Source organism: Mustelus asterias, chromosome 7, assembly GCF_964213995.1.
Source record: "Mustelus asterias chromosome 7, sMusAst1.hap1.1, whole genome shotgun sequence".
NCBI classification, from domain to species: Eukaryota; Metazoa; Chordata; class Chondrichthyes; order Carcharhiniformes; family Triakidae; genus Mustelus; species Mustelus asterias.
This window is the reverse complement of record NC_135807.1, coordinates 137822643-137839991: the sequence shown is the minus strand read 5'-3', so window position 1 is coordinate 137839991 and position 17349 is coordinate 137822643. Positions and strand designations below refer to the sequence as shown.

The 17349-nt window shown below is 44.6% G+C and overlaps 1 protein-coding gene across 3 annotated transcripts in view; it reads right to left on the bottom strand.

Annotated features, from left to right (window-relative positions):
• cnot10 (CCR4-NOT transcription complex, subunit 10) overlaps window positions 1-16195 on the bottom strand; it is a 39460-nt gene extending 23265 nt beyond the window's left edge. Inside the window, exons 1-11 of one of the 3 annotated variants that reach the window (XM_078216894.1) lie at window positions 16123-16146; window positions 16041-16086; window positions 13954-14051; window positions 12880-13041; window positions 11400-11550; window positions 8807-8952; window positions 7666-7740; window positions 7326-7409; window positions 4285-4402; window positions 2644-2793; window positions 44-246 (exon numbers count right to left, since the gene is read on the bottom strand). In XM_078216894.1, coding sequence (XP_078073020.1) covers window positions 44-246; window positions 2644-2793; window positions 4285-4402; window positions 7326-7409; window positions 7666-7740; window positions 8807-8952; window positions 11400-11550; window positions 12880-13041; window positions 13954-14051; window positions 16041-16080 — 1227 coding nt within the window. In that variant the 5' untranslated portion in view covers window positions 16081-16086; window positions 16123-16146. Of the gene's footprint in view, window positions 1-43; window positions 247-2643; window positions 2794-4284; window positions 4403-7325; window positions 7410-7665; window positions 7741-8806; window positions 8953-11399; window positions 11551-12879; window positions 13042-13953; window positions 14052-16040 lie in introns of all 3 variants that reach the window. The other 2 variants (XM_078216895.1, XM_078216896.1) reach the window with 2 other exon arrangements.
• Between the last annotated feature and the right edge of the window lie 1154 nt (window positions 16196-17349).

Genomic DNA, 17349 nt, shown 5'->3' with positions numbered 1-17349 from the left:
GAATGAATGAAAAAGTAGCTGGTGCGGGAATGAGCCCACTCACCCCCTTGTTGGCAGCAATGCAACATTCTGCCAGCCTTAACCAAAGACGTGGATTGGAGTGGTACACCTGAACTGCCTCCATCAGACACTCAAAGGCGGCCAATGGTCTGCCTATATGCAACAGCTGGATTCCACAGTTGTGCAACAGTTCATACCGTTTGTTTGTGAGCAATGTGCTCATAGGTCTGCCAGAAAACTTCTTTCCTAATCATTAATAAAAAGGAAAAAAAATTAAAACGCCAAATATTAAGTAGACGCAAGAGGCAGAAATTGAAACCGTTCAATAAAAAACATTTGAAAAAGCCACAGATTACAGCAGAATCGGCTAGCCAACCTCTTTCTGCCTCCAACTTTATTACTACTGTCACAAGTAGGCTTACATTAACACTGCAATGAAGTTACTGTGAAAATCCCCCAGTCGCCACACTCCGGCGCCTATCCGCATACACTGAGGGAGAATTTAGCATGGCCAATGCACCTAACCAACACTCTTTCGGACTGTGGGAGGAAACAGGAGCACCGGAGAAAATCCATGCAGACACGGTGAGAACGTGCAAACTCCACACAGACAGTGACCCAAACCGGGAATCGAACGCAGGTCCCTGGCGCTGTGAGGCAGCAGTTCTAACCGGGAATCGAACCCGGGTCCCTGGCGCTGTGAGGCAGCAGTGCTAACCGGGAATCGAACCCGGGTCCCTGGCGCTGTGAGGCAGCAGTGCTAACCGGGAATCGAACCCGGGTCCCTGGCGCTGTGAGGCAGCAGTTCTAACCGGGAATCGAACCCGGGTCCCTGGCGCTGTGAGGCAGCAGTGCTAACCGGGAATCGAACCCGGGTCCCTGGCGCTGTGAGGCAGCAGTGCTAACCGGGAATCGAACCCGGGTCCCTGGCGCTGTGAGGCAGCAGTGCTAACCACTGTGCCACCGTGCTGCCTGTACTGTCCAACAAAATGTGTTATGTCCAGAACAGAAAATGCTGGAAAATCTCAGCAGGTCTGACAACCTCTGTGGAGAGAGAATAGGGCCAATGTTACGAGTCTGGATGACTGTCCAGCTTTGACAAAGGGTCATCCAGACTTGAAACGCTGGCTCTATTCTCTCCCCACAGATACTGTCAGACCTGCTGAGATTTCCCAGCATTTTTCTGTTTTTGTTTCACATTCCAGCATCCGCGGTATTTTGCCTTTATCAAAGTGTCTGTTCTTCTGTTTAGCACAAACATTTCAAATCTTACTAGCGTTTAGCAGGACAATAATATGGACTCTTTATTTGAACCATATACATATTATGGCAACAGGGAGACTATGTGGAACACAGCTGATCTGTAGAACCACTGCTCTGTTCTGTCTCCTGAGCTCATGGGATTATACACCCCTCCCTATCTTGTGGTGGATAAAGATTGGACAGCAGTTTAAGATACCGCCCCATCCTATGATGCATCGCGGCAGAGAGAAGTTAATCAGATGCTGATTTTAATGTCAACTTTCAAACAAAGTGACTGAAGTGAAACCTCGTGAACATTTATGTAAGTGGTGTCTTTTCTTTTAAATTAAAAGCAGGAAAGAAAACAGTAGTTTGCTTTGCAGCAACTGAAATGTATCTAGTGCAAAATTATGTTCAACACAAGTCAGTGAAGAATGCCTGTCATCCTTAGTTCGGTGGGGGGGCGGGGGGGGGAGCTTGGGAGTGTTTTTAGAACAATTGAGTTGTGACCAAAGTTACAGCTTCCACATGGTCAGAATGTCAAAAGTGCTTTACAGGCAACGACATTCTTCTTGAAGTGTAGCACTGTTGCAATGTAAGAAACTTCATGCGACACAGCAAAATCCCAAACTGCAATATGACGATGGCTGGACAATTGGTTTTAGCAATATTGGCTAAAGAATGATTACTGGCCACAGACATTGGGAAAAGCTCCCCCTGCCTGCACAGAATCCCTACAGTGCCGAAGGAGGCCATTCAGCCCATCGAGTCTACACTGACCACAATCCCACCCAAGCCCTATTCCCTTAACCCCATGCATTTACCCTAGCTAGCCCCCCTGACACTAAGGGGCAATTTAGCATGGCCAATCCACCTAACCTGCACATCTTTGGACTGAGAGAGGAAACTGGAGCACCCGGAGGAAACCCATGCAGACACGGGGAGAACATGCAGACTCCACACAGTCACCCGAGGCCGGAATCAAACCCAGGTCCCTGGCGCTGTGAGGCAGCAGTACTAACCACTGTGCCGCCTTTCCCCAAGTAGTACCATGGGATATTTGCTGTCTTCCTGAGACAACAGCGCTCCTGAAAGCCCCTCCCTCAGCCCAGATTTTGTACTCGGGTCTCTGGAGTAGGGGGTGGTGGCTGGCAGGGGTGGGCAAGGGCAGAAAACTCAAATCCACCATCTTTCCACTCCACCAAGAACACTCCCCACTGGGCCAAAACTGGCAACACTAAGCTGATCACCAGAACTTAGAAAATAGGAACTAGAAATAGAAATTAGCAGCTGAGTTTTATAAGCAAGAATTCAATAAGTGGCATTCACTGATGTACCATTTAATTTCACACCATTCACGCTAAATTAGATCTGTTGAGTATTTGACCGCATATAGCCCACCTTGCTCGGTGTTTGTTCCTGTTAACTGGACACAAGCAACATCATTCTCCTGCAAAGCCTTTTTAAAGTAGAAGATTCCAAGATTGTGTTTCCCCATGGCGAAATGGATGCACCCAAGGTTATTCCAGAACATACATCGAATACATTCACCTGTTTTGCAAACGTTTTAAGGAGACAAGTCAGAAAAGATTTTTTAAAATAAAAACAGCTTCGTTAAAAAATGCCACCAGTGATAGACGGCAGATTTCAGATATGGAGGGGGTTTATTTCAAGATGAAGGAGGCTAATTTGATAAGAGGAGGTTAGGAGAAACCGTTTCCACTGGCAGGAGAGCCAACAACCAAAGGACACAGATTCAAAGCAGGGGAGATGAGTAAAGCTCCTGCTGAGTTGTGTGGGCACATAGAAACCTGCAAGGTCCCACACGGGACTAGCTCTGGAAGAAATAAAACATGTGCACAACTGTGCAAAAAACTTAACAGAACCGCGCCCTCAAAAAATGGGCCACACACAGGAACATTGGAGATGGAAGACTTGTTTCAATGCACAAGTTATGATGATCTGGAAGGGGCTGCCTGCAAGGGCAGTGGACGCAGATTCAGCATTAACTTCCAAAAGGGAATTGGATAAATAGCTGAAAAGGTATTTCCCATGGAGGAAGAGCAGGGAACTGGGAATAGTGGGATAGCTCTTTCAAAAAGCCAGCAACAAGCACTGTGGGCCAAATGGCCTCCTTCTGGACAGTATGATTCTATGAATTAAAAGTGTTTCCCATGGTGCGATCTGTGAAAATTGTGTAACGAGTGGCTGAAAGCCGCTGGGATGCTTTATTGTCAAATCAAATGAGGGTGGACAGCCAGTGAAAATCGGAGACACAGAATCCAACGTAAAAGGAACATTTCTTTCAATGTTTCAAACCTGTCTAGACAGCAAGACGCAAAGGCAGAGAAGTAACCAGTAAGGGGATTTTTCCTACTTGGATGAGTAACAAATGTTGACTATGGGAAGAGGGTCACGCGAGGGAATCATAATAGCACACTGCACTGAGACTAGAACCCATCAAATAAAAAGATTTGCATGGCATCGAACGGTTATTTGGAAAAGAGGAAGATTGAATAAAGAGTTATTCTCCTGTTCTTTCTACATCACTGCTCCATTGGAAGGCAAGGATTAGTTCTGCTAGACCTGAATAAATTCAACTGCACTGAAAATGTGGGTGGGGTTAGCAACCTCACTCAAACATCTGGTATGCGGCAGATCAAAGTAAAGTAGAGGCAAGTTATCATTCTAGTTACCAACCCTTCCGATAATAAAAATACAAAATTAACAGCGGAGAAAGAAAAGTTTCTGAAAGCGAGCATGAAACTGGATTTAGCAGACACTGAGGTACACGGAACTGAGACAACATCGCAAGGACACGAGTATCGCTGAAGACTGCTGTAATGTGAAGAAAATTGGCAAGACCGAAAGATTTAAAACACGGATAAGAAACAAGGGATTTCCCCCCATAAGAATCAAACTCATTATCGGGGCTTCAATTTATAAAACACTTTGATCAATGTGAAATATCTGCTGGTCCGGATGAATCACTAATAATCATCTCCGGTAACCGTGAAACATGGCCATTCTTTCGATTCCTACCTGTGCTAAGGAATCCAGGATGATCTGTGATGTTTGCGCTGTTCAACAGCTTCACCGCTTTCCGATAATTCCCCCTCAAATACTCAAAATTGCTCTTGAGAAACAGGGAGGGAGCAGACTGCATAGCAGAAAAAACAATGAATAGAGATGTGCACACACTGGTGTATAATGTATATATCTGATAAATAAAACCCACTTACAGCAGTAAAATTTTAAAATCATCAATGAAATCACAATCCTATTGCAAAAACAATGAGTTTAGAATGAAAATCTAGATATACAGCCAGAGTTATTTATGGTTCCGGAGGCCATTTGGCCCTCTGAGTGCATGCTGGCTCTCCCTGAGCAATCCAATCATGTCCCACTCCCCTGCCTGATTTCTGCAGGTTTATTTGCTTCAAGAGTCCATTCAATTTCCTTTTGAAAGCGTTGCTCATTTCCGCTTCCACCACCTTTAGGGGCAGCGCGTTCCAGGTCATTACCACATCATATGTAAAACTGTTTTTCTTCTCACTCCTCTGTATCTCTTGCCCAAAACCTTAAATCTGCTTCCTTGTACCATCAGCTAAAGGGAGCAGAATTTCCTTGTCTACCTGGGATTATATCCCACAGATCTGGAATATATATGTGCAAAGTCTTTATGGATGTATTCATTTGTGTCAGTCTTGGCTCAGCATGCAGCATTCTCGTCTGAGTCAGAAGATCATAAGTCCCACTCCAGACTTGAGCACAAAATCCAGGCTGACACTCCCAATGCTGAGGGAGTGGCGAATTAAACAGAGGTCCTCACGTGAATGTAAAATATCCCACTATTTGAAGAAAAATAACATGAATCATAGAATCCCTACAGTGCAGAAGGAGGCCATTCAGCCCAGCAAGTCTGCACTGACCACAATCCCACCCAGGCCCTATCCTCTTAACACCATGTATTTACCCTGCTAATGCCCCTGACGCTAAGGGGCAATTTAACCTGGCCAATCAACCTAATCCACACATCTTTGGACTGTGGGAGGAAACTGGAGCACCCGGAGGAAACCCACGCAGACACGGGGAGAACGTGCAAACAGACAGTCATCTATTGAACCCAGGTCCCTGGCGCTGTGAGGCAGCAGTGCTAATCACTGTGCCTCCATGTCGCCACAAAGACTCCCTCTCCAGACACAGTCAGGAAATTTTGCAGCTCCCCGTAGGGGAATTGAACCCTGGTCTCCCACGTGACAGGCAGGGATAGTAATCACTATACTAACGAGGAAGTGTGTTGCTTCAATGCACCTTATTCCCTAAAAACTATTAATATTCGACGCCTTTCTCCAGAATCCTCTTATGTGCAGAATAATCTGTCTCTCTTACCTCGTGTGCCTTGGGTTAGCTGTCAGTTTGTTTGGTCTTTTCTGCACTGTCCCATTTGCTGGGTACAGTACAATGACCAGAATTGTACAGAGTCCTCCAAATGTTGGCAAACCAGTGCCAGTCTGTATCACCTCCTGGAATTTGTGCTTGGTTCTTCCTGATCTCCTGACCAATATTTATCCCTCTACCAATATTTATTTTTAATGATCAAATCATTTCTCTCATTGTTGTTTGTGGGACCTGACTGTGCACACAGGCTTTTCCGGGATTACAACGGTCATCATATTTCAAAAATGCTTCATTGGTTGTGAAGTGTTTTGGGGAGCGTTTGGTTGTGAAAGAAATGCAGGTTCTGTCTTTGTTAAACATAAGTAAAGTTTATTTATTAGTGTCACAAGTAGGCTTACATTAACACTGCAATGAAGTTACTGTGAAATTCCCCTAGTCGCCACACTCCGGCGCCTGTGGGGTACACCGAGGGAGAATTTAGCATGGCCAATGCACCTAACAGAACGTCTTTCAGACTGTGGGTGGAAACCGGAGCACCCAGAGGAAACCCACCCAGACACGGGGAGAATGTGCAGACTCTGCACAGACAGTGACCCAAGCTGGGAATCTAACCTGGCTTCCTGGCACTGAGGCAGCAGTGCTAACCGCTGTGCCACTGGTACAGGCATGAGAGGAAAGTACACTGAGCTGAAAGAGGAATAATGGATAGCTGTCGATCCTCTCCCTACCCACTCCCAACCTGGTACTGTGACCCAGCAGCACATTTTAAACTGATCTGCAGAGCCACACTGATAGCGAGCACAAATTCCAGGAGGTGATACAGACTGGCACTGGTATGCCAACATTTGGAGGACTCTGTACAATTCTGGTCATTGTACTGTACCCAGCAAATGGGAGTGTGCAGAAAAGACCAAACAAACTGACAGTTAACCCAAGGCACACAAGGTAAGAGAGACAGATTATTCTGCACATAAGATTCTAGAGAAAGACTTCGAGTAGTATTAGTTTTCAGGGAATAAGATGCATTGAATTCCATATGTTTAATATGTTACATTACAGCAATATCTTCCTGGTACCAGAGCAGGAAGCTGCACTGAAGCAGTTTCCACTAGTGGATATCTTGGTAACACGAGGTCACAGATTTAAAGAACCGCAGGGCAGTGGAGAATTATTTTTATCCAGCAAATTGTGGTCATCTGGAAAGCGCAGCCTGAAAGGGGAGTGGAAACAGATTCAATCAAAACTTTCAAAAGGAGAATTGGAGCCATGCTTGGGAAGAGGAAAAATTGCAAGGTTTTGAGAAACATTTATGTTTATAACACAGGAGGCGGCTATTCGGCCCTTTGAGTCCAAACCAGCTCCCGACGGAGCAATCCAGGCCTTTCCCACTCCCCCGCGCGATCCCCACAGCCCTGCAAGTTTATTTCCTTCAATTGGCTATCTAGTTTCCATCATTCTAATTGGATCGCCCCCTCAGAGCACCAGCACAGTACAGGCAGAATGAACCAAATGGTCTCCTTCCATGCTGTATCAGATTTAAAAATCGTCACCAGAACCAGATTAGTATCAGATAGTACTGAGGTGGGGAAGGAAAGAAGATGGAGGTAGAGTGTGAGTGAGAGAGCTTCCTAACATTTAGTTCTGATTTGAATGGGAGTACAATTGTCAGGTGCGTTACTTACATTTCCAGTTGTATTCATAACAGATTTGATTTCCCGTTTACAGGCTTTCAAAGATTTCATCTGGACATAAGCTCTCACTTTGCACTGTAAACGTAACGGGGACAAGTCAGGTAAGAACAACATTTATATCATCACCAAAAAAATCGCCTACACCATGAAATCCATTTACATCTAAAGTTCTCATATTTTCTGTCTACGTCCAGACTGCTCGCATTCCTGCATTTGCTAATTTCCTTCGTCAAACCATCTCACCATTTTGTACACCTCCATTCAATCGCCCTTTAATCTTCTCTGCTCAAAAGGAGAACTACAACACTACAGGGATAAATTATCCACATACCTGATGAATTTTGGATTTTGTAGCTTCCACCATAACGCCAGCATCAACCTTCTGATTAGTGGCATCTTTATAAGCCTTTGTCAGAATCATGAGAAGAGAAATTACTTTAGTGTAACAATTCTCTGCTGCTGTGAACCATAATCTTAATGAACACACGCGATGGATAAGTCTTTATTAGTTTCAGAAAAAACAGCAGCTGATACCAACACACTAACTCCAGGCGGCTGGAAGCGTGGAACACACACAGCTTAAAAAAGGAAACCAACACCTCCTCACTGACACACAGCAGAGGGCCCTGGTTTCACCTTCTCTTGAGGAAGGTGGACAGCAGTCAAGTGAATCAGCGCAGGACATCAACATGAATCTGCCCATTAAGATCAGTTACAGAAGGCACCCGATTCCTCCACTGGACATCTCAAGAGGCCATCGAATAGAAAGCCAAACCAGACACCAGCACATGGGCTTTTGCCAGGTCGAGCAACTTTATTTCAATGTCCCTTTAAATTCCACCAGCTGCTGTAGAACCCTCTTCCCCCAGAACATTAGCCCAGGCCTCTGGATTACCAGCCCAGTGACAGTGACTACACCACCCTCTTCCCCTTGTAACTTCATTCAATGGGCGGCACGGTAGCACAGTGGTTAGCACTGCTGCTTCACAGCTCCAGGGACCTGGGTTCGATTCCTGGCTTGGGTTACTGTCTGTGTGGAGTTTGCACATTCTCCTCGTGTCTGCGTGGGTTTCCTCCCACAGTCCAAAGATGTGTGGGTTAGGTTAATTGGCTATGCTAAAAAAAAAAATTGCCCCTTAGTGTCCTGGGATGTGTAGATTAGAGGGATTAGTGGGTAAAATATGTAGGGATATGGGGGTAGGGCCTGGGTGGGATTGTGGTTGGTGCAGACTTGATGGGCCGAATGGCCTCTTTCTGTACTGTAGGGTTTCTATGAAAAAAAAAATGTACAATCCAATGATCAGCTATTGACACCTGGTATGGAGTCAAACACCAATCTAGATTGGTGGCAGTTGTCAGGAGCCACTCTGCTTTACTAAGCCACTTTGACCTCTCCGAATAACTAAATCTCGAGTGTTTGCCTCTCCACAGCAAGTCACCATTAAAATTCCAAACAGTTCAAATGCACTGACCTCACTGGACTTGCCATTCTTATTGTTTCCTTGCAAAATCATCTTCTCCAGAACAGCAAGCAGCAGCAAAGCTTTCTCAGGCTGGTACGTCAACAGATAAAGGTCGACAAGCAGGAAACACAAAGCCTGGGCAAATTTCTCTTCTGCTTAAAGATTGGAGACAGAAAGAAGTCAGATTTTAATGATCCGAGCGAGCACCAGGCATCTTAAGCCCAGATAGATGGGTCGTCACAGCATCGGGCTTTTGTGGTATACAGGTTTTATTGAAAAAAAACATTTGGGTTAGCTTATTTTCAGTTGTACATTTAGACAGCTGGAACGAGACATGTTGCTGAAGGTTTTCACTTTGCACCCATCAGGATAAACACAAGAATGCCAAATTTCACAGTGGCACAGTGGTTAGCACTGCTGCCTCACAGCTCCAAGGACCCAGGCCTCGGGTCACTGTCTGTGTGGTGTTTGCACATTCTCCCCACGTCTGCGTGGGTTTCCTCCGGGTGCTCCGGTTTCCTCCCACAGGTCAAAGATGTGCAGGTTGGGTGGATTGGTCATGCTAAATTGTCTCTTAGCATCCCAAGATGCGCAAGTAAGATGGATTAGCCATAGGAAATGTGTGGGGTTAGTGGATAGGGTGGGAGAGAGAGCCTGGCTAAGTCCAGAGTCAGTGCAGGCTCAATTGGCCTCTTCTCCATTGGAGAGATTCTATTATTCTATTCCCCTGTGGGACGTATGCGGCACTGGCAAGGCCAAACTTTGTGCCCTAATTACCCTTGAACTGAGTGGCTTGTCAGATCATTTCAGAGGGCAGTTAGGAGTCAACCACATTGACATGTGAGTCTGAAGACCGGATAAGGACGGCACATTTCCTTCCCTAAAGGACATTAATGAATTAGATGGGTTCATTACTGTGCAGCTGCTATGGGCCTCTGGATTACTCGTCCAGTGATATTACCATTATGCCACTGTCTCCAGATCACAACAATTCACACCACAGGAGAAAAGGGCGCTCGCTGATTGAATTATTCGTCCTGTATTATAAATTATTGCGATTGTTTGAAATTTGGTTTTCTTGCATTTGTCCTGATGAGTGCAAGATGAAAAGCTTCAACAATATGTCCCCTTTTACAACATTATTCAAGTTCTTTACTAGCATGCAACTGTTTAATAAATATTTACTCCATGTTTCATAAGGACAAGAGGGCAGCATTAGTGGAACATCAATGCACAGACACCAGTGCAACTTCTTTCCCTTCATGTTTCAATAATGTTGGACTGGAAATGAATGGCCTGAAGCAGATTTTTATTTTTATCTTTCTGGACAGAATTCAACATGCATCATCTTATACCGATCTCATGCGCTTTCCAGTACAAACCTCTCCAAATGATAGAAAACTGGGAGCGACAGCAACCTGGAATTGCCCAATTCTATAAAGATTGAGGAGCTGCACTGAAAGTGCAAGTGCAAAGTCCTACGATGAAAAGAATAGTAAAGGAATGTGAGCTGAATTGTAGCACAGAAGAAAGGGACTAGGAGGGAGCTGAAGGACACAGATTATTGAAGCCATCAATGCAGTATGTGGAAAGCAGCAAGTTTTTTTTTCATTCATCTGTGGGACATGGGCGTTGCTAGCTGGCCAGCATTTATTGCCCATCCCTAATCGCTCAAGAGCAGTCGAGAGTCAACCACATTGCCGTGTCTCTGGAGTCGCATTTAGGCCAGACCAGGTAACGACAGCAGATTTCCTTCCCTAAAGGACATTAGTGAACCAGATGGGTTTTTCCAAAAATCGACAATGGTTTCATGGTCATCAGTAGATTCTTAACTCCAGATATTTTTTGTGGAATTCAATGGTGGGATTTGAACCCAGAACATTAGCTGAGTTTCTGGATTAATAGTCTAGCGATAATACCACTAGGCCATCGCCTCCCCATAGTAACAAATAACATCTTGGTTTAAATAGGCAGAGGACAGGAGCACAAATTGCAGGCTTTGTAAAGGTGTCTAGCCCAGCCGTGCCGAGTGTGCTGTGGGTCACCTACGAGGCTAGAGGTTGAATCATTGGAGAGGGTGCATCAAAAAGGAACAACTCATCATTGGGCAGAGAGTAAGTGTACGAGAAATGGGGCTATTAGCACCGGGCAGAACAAAACCTAGGATTCTAAAGCAGCCCTGACAAGATAAATGTCAATGTCTTCAAACAGTTTTGATTTTGAAAGGAGAGGATCAACAACAACAACTTACGAGAGGGTGAAAAGCCAGCTTAGAATTCACAACTTTACACAGAACTTTACGTGAATGTGAAGAATGAGTTATCAAGGGAGGCAATGGAACCTGGTAAAAGTTATCCAACCTGCTGATACTAATGGAGAAGGATTAAGGAATGTTTTCTCGACACGGGGACTGCGATGGCTTTTCCCAATCCCAACAGTTTAGTCGTCTTGTTTTTATATGATAGTAAAAGCATTGACTAGACCGGGCAGAGATATTTAAATACTATGAATGAATCTACTGGATTCATTCTATTATTAGACAGATTATTTTAATAGATAATTTACTAGAATGCACTCAGAGTGTGGAACAACAACTACCTACCAAAAGGCTCTATGAATTGGTAGAGTTTTTCTCCAATTGATATAGCTTCAGTGTACTGGCGGAGATGGTAAAGAATGATTGCTTGGTTGTAATAAAGCATGCTATTCTCAACATCATCCAGTCCGTCCATTTCTTCCACCGTGGAATGGACCTGAAACAAATCCAATCCTTTCTGTTACCCATAGCAGCATTTAACACCAATTCACTCATTTTCAGCCTGCTCCCAAAAATGGTACTACTGATGTATAGAAAAACTTCCTGCCCCATCCTTCTCCCTCCTTCACTATTCCACTTCCCGTTCATCCTCCCAGTCCCTGCCCGAAACACGGCGATGACTTTCCTGATCGTGATAAAACATTAACTCGGTTTCCCTCTTCACAGGCTGCCTGATCTGTTGCCTGACCTGCTGAGTACTTCCAGCATTTTCTGTGGTTAGCTGAGAGAATAAATGATTACTTTTTGGCTAACGATTGAGGTTAAACTATTTGAAAATCTTAATAAACGCCAGCTGTGTACGTAGCTGTCTGTGACTCACTTCTAGGTCAGAAAGTTCCAAGTCCAAGTCCCACTCCAGTGCAGTGCTGAGGAAATGCTGCACTGTTGGAGATGACACCATTCTGACCTGATGTTAAACTTAGGCCTCGCCTACTACCTCAGGTACTATCCTATGCCACTATTTCAAGGAAGAGCAAGGGAGATCTCTCTGGTGTCCAGGGGCCAATATTTATCCCTCACGTAAAACAGATTATCCAGTTATTATTGCATTGCTGTTTGTGGGAAGCTTGCTGTGTGCTAATGTCACATTTCCTACATTACAGCACGGTGGCACAGTGGCTAGCATTGCTGTCTCACAGCTCCAAGGACCTGTGTTCAATTCCAGCTCCGGGTTTGAACGTCCTCCCCGTGTCTGCACGGGTTTCCTCCGGGTGCTCCGGTTTCTCTTGTTAGGTGCATTGACCCGAACAGGTGCCAGAATGTGGCGACGAGGGCAATTTCACAGTAATTTCATTGCAGTGTTAATGTAAGCCTACTTGTGACTAATAAATAAATAAACTTTAAAATAAACTTTCCTCCCACACTCCAAAGATGTGCGGGTTAGGTTGATTTGCCAATCTAACATACTGTCAGAGAGTCGGTACAGGCTCGATGGGCCGCACAGCCTCCTTCTGCAGGGATTCTATGATTACTCACTGTCTTCACTGGCTATAAAGCATCCTGTAAAAATGCAACCTTTTCTTTTTCATGAAGCTTCATCCTCTCACTAACAACTACAGAAAGAATGGCCAGTGACCGATTCTTCCCACAGCTACTGGGTAAAGAGTGACTTGAGAAAGTGCCTCAATAATCTACCTCAAGACACAATCTTTCCTAACACTTTACATTGAACACAGAGATGCAGAGCAGGCTTGAGGGGCTGAATGGCCTACTCCCACTCCTAATTCTTGCATTCCAAACACTATTTGTGGTTCTCCACTCTTACCTGATTTTTCAGCAGGTTGAGAGTCTGTCTCAAGGTATCTGTCAAAGTCTGCCCATTTTTGTAGAACTCCACCACTGCTTTATTCAGAGATATTTTGTAATCATCTTTGTTTAGCTCTTGCAGATGACCCAGATACTGCAGACAAATGTCAAACTGTCCTGACTGTGGAAAAATGTAAGAAAACGTAGGTGAGCACAATTGTTGTCTGAGGCAAGCAATTTTCCAAGACTTCATAGCAAGTACTCTGGTTATACACTGATGCAGTTTTAACATATCACTGTACCGAGGAGTGAGAAATGAACTAGCAATGTTACTAGAGGAGGAGGAAAGAGTGAAAGGACATTAGTAGGTCTTACAGGAGAGAACAAGGGAGCAACATGTGTCTGGAATTCCTTCTGACCGATGGAAAGTTCTATCACACTTCAAAATATAAATTCTTGTACCTTTTTCCATTGAAACTTTGGATAAGCTAACTTGAACAACTGCCCTTATACTGTGAATTTAAAATGGACAAGAGAGAGAAGGTGCGTGTATCTTCTTGTTCCCTTCCCCTTACCATATTGCAACAATAATGGCAACTACATACAGCAGGAAATTCCACATCATGCTCCTCTTGGTTAAAAGATTCTGAATAAACACTCCATGCCTTGGTTACAAATACTGTGCTGCCACTACTTTGTGTTCATTTCCTTCTATATTATTTGCCTTGTAAATAAATTTCACTGCTGGTCTTAGCCCGAATGTCGCTGTCCATGTCTTGCACCAGAAGAGGGAACTCAGTAGATATCCTACTTGATGTTTGATAGTGAAAAGAATAATCGTGATGTGTTATTCATTTTCATGTCACACTTCAGGCATTAAGTTTCATAGTGTAGAAGACATGGTTTGTTTACGGAAACTGATTTTTGCTGTAGACTCAAGGGGAGATAGATCCAATTGTAAAAAGCCAAAGGCAGCAGTAGTTGTGAACAAGTCAGGGAGTTGAATTAATGAGAATTAATTGTGATGGAATTGAAGAAATTGACCCTATAGTAAACTCTGTATTTCAGTCACTCCCTACAAGGTTATACGTACTGTGTAAGCCTGGTAGGCATTGTTTGCGAGCTCCTTTACATGGTCAGCAACTCCTGAAGAAAGAGAATTGGTCTCTGTTTTCACTTCAGTACCCTGATCTACAACAGAAAGCAAAGACAATTATTGAACATATTCATCTAGTGTCACTCGCAAGGCAGCATTCTCTTCACATGCAGACAGACATAGATTTCTAGAACCAATCACAAAAATACACCTAAATCAGACTACACCTTGTACAAAAGCGCAGAGCCCTTCCTGGAATCTTAACTGTTTTATTGAGATCTCCTCTCATTCTTCAAGACTCCAAAGAGAATAACTACAAGTCATTATCAAGAGGGTAACAATAATAAGATGTGTCTGCGTGAGATAAATATTGGGGATCTTCTTATAGGACAGAGTGCCAAAGGCAAGGTATACCAGTGCTCAGGGATTCGCAACTTGTTTGCCCTCTTGAGTCAGCAGGAATTCCATTGTTAGCTAAAAGGAGGACAGCAGTATCACCAAAGACAAATTCTGTGGCGAGCTTGCTGTCAGTCCGAGACCAATAGATCGCCCACATCCGCAATATATGGATGACTCCAAGCTAGACTTCAAGCTGACTGGGATTGGAGTTAGTGAATGGGAAGTTTTCGCTGCTGACTGGAGTTCCTGGAGTCAAGCATTCAGGAAGAATGTGGAAAAAAAAGAGGACAATAAAATGACCAGATGGTGAAAGAGAGACCTCGCCAGAAGAAAAAAAATCATCAGTTGAAATTGGGCCATTGCAATTCATTTGTGCCAGCTGCGGAAGGGACTGTCACTCACGAAGGATGGCACAGTGGTTAGCACTGTTGCCCCACAGCGTCAGGGACTCTGGTTTAAATTCCAGCCTCGGGTGACTGTCTGCGTGCAGTTTGCACATTCTCCGTGTCTGCGTGGGGTTCCTCCGGTTTCCTTCCACAGTCCAAAGATATGCGGGTTAGGTTGATTGGCCATGATAAATTGCCCCTCAGTGTCAGGGGGATTAGGAAGGTAAATATGTGGGGTTACGGGGATGGAACATGGGTGGGATTATTGTTGATGCAGGCTCGATGGGCCAAATGGTATCCTTCTGCACTGTAGATTCCATGATTCTAGGAATCATCCTCTACAGATACAATGGACAATGTTCAATCCAGAAGTGGCAGAAACCCCGAGCACATTCCGTCATCTGCCGAGACAGATGGATGACCAGATAACTTGAAAGGAACGAACAGGCAGAAAAGTGTAGTTTTTCAGTGCAGTTTTGACTGGGACAGAGCTGACAATGAATGACATTGTTGCAATTTATGCATCGCACCATAATATGTGGAAAATTTCAGTTAAGTGTCTCACACTACCTGAATGGACCATTTTAAACCCACAAGTGCAGATTGCTCTGTCAGTGAGCAAATGAAACAACACTGCTCCCTCCTTTAACATTACCCCAGTGATCTATCAGTCAGCTATTCCAACATCAAACAATCTACAGCACAGGAGGCCATTTGGTCCATCATCTCCACGCCAGCCAAAGAGAACCATCCAGTTTAATCCACTTTCCCGCTCTGGGTCTGTGGCCCTATTGGTCCTGGCACTTCAGATGAATATCCAAGCACTTTTTAAACGTTCTGAGGGTTTCTGCCTCTTTCAGGTAGTGAAGTCCAAACCCCCACCAATCCCTGGGTGAAGACATGGTAAACACCAGAATCTACATCAAAGTCAATCAATTGCCCCAAAACTTCTTCCCAATTCAGATGCTGATTGCTGCTGTTTTAAGTGATGCGCGGTGGAGGCTAAACACAACCCAGCTGCCCCCCCCCCCCCCCCCCCTGGGGCTCAGAGGGTGCAGGCATTCTCCCAGAGCATCCCATCTGGGGCACCCACCCTTCCTGAGGCCAGTACTCACCCACCTCGGGGTGGGGTGGGGGGGGGGGGGGCAGGCCAGCAGGCACCCATCCGCCCAAGGGGTGGCCACCCACCGACTCTTCCCTCCCAGGGATAGGCACCCATCCCGGGCCGGCACCCATCGCCCAGCCCTGGCCTGAGGGCAGGAGGGCGCCCATTTTCCTGACCTGTCCCCGGGCGCTCACCTCCATTATTCGCTGCACTGGGCTCCGACATGATGCCCATCCGCCCACCCGGGCGGGCCGGGGGTGAAGCCGAGTGCCCGAGGCCCCGGTGCCGGGCTGGGGGTGAAGCCGAATGCCCGAAGCTGCGCCGGAAGTGACCGATTGACGCCGCTCTACCAATCAGCGGCCAGGCGCGTCTAATCAACGTCATTTCCTGTCACCCCTCTCAAGGGGTCAACCATGCATCATGTTAATACTGCACAGTATAGAATATAATATCACATCCTATAGGGATACAATATACAGTCCACTGCATCATATAGAATATTACACAGTATATAATATATCATACCCAACAGGGATACAATATGTAGCCCACTGCATCATATAGAATATATGGAATACTGCACAGTGTAGAATATAATATACCCTATGGGGATACAATATGCAGTCCACTGCATCATATAGAATATATGGAATACTGCACAGTGTAGAATATAATATACCCTATGGGGATACAATATGCAGTCCACTGCATCATATAGAATATATGGAATACTGCACCACATAGAATTTAATATCATACCCTATAGGGATACAATATGCAGTCCGTTGTATCATAAAATATGTAGAATACTACACTATAGAATATAATATCACATCCTATTGGGATACAATATACAGTCCACTGCATCATAGAATATATAGAATACTGCACAGTATAGAATATAATATCACACCATATAGGGATATAATATACAATCTGCTGGATCCTATAGGAATATCAAATACTGCACAGTGTAGAATCCATAATATCACATCCTATATGGATATAATATATAATTCACTGGATCCTATGGGAATATTAAAACATTCCAGTGGGTATATTATAAATAATGCCACAGCCTATGAATGTATAATATTGTATACAGAACTCACATATAAGTGGTAGCAATTGATGTGCCTACATGTAAAAACGGGAATAAATCTACCCAGTAGCAACAGGCCCATTAGACTTGCATCTTGCTGAATGAAGTACTCATAACTTGCCAAAGCCTTACATTGGCGTGTGCCTGTCCGATGCAGCTGTTTTGTGAAAAGGGGAATCTCTCTTGAAGAACTTTGAAGATATTGCAAATAAAATCCCAATTAATTGCTTGGATTTCCACCTGGAATAATTTAATAAAAGCAAAATCGGGCAAATTCAGGGTGGAACGTGCTTGGGATCAGGTTCTAAGAATAGGAACTGAAAACAGAAACTATATGACTATGACAGGTGCAGTACAAGATTGAGACAAAGTGCTGTATGGAGTAATCTAAGAACATAATA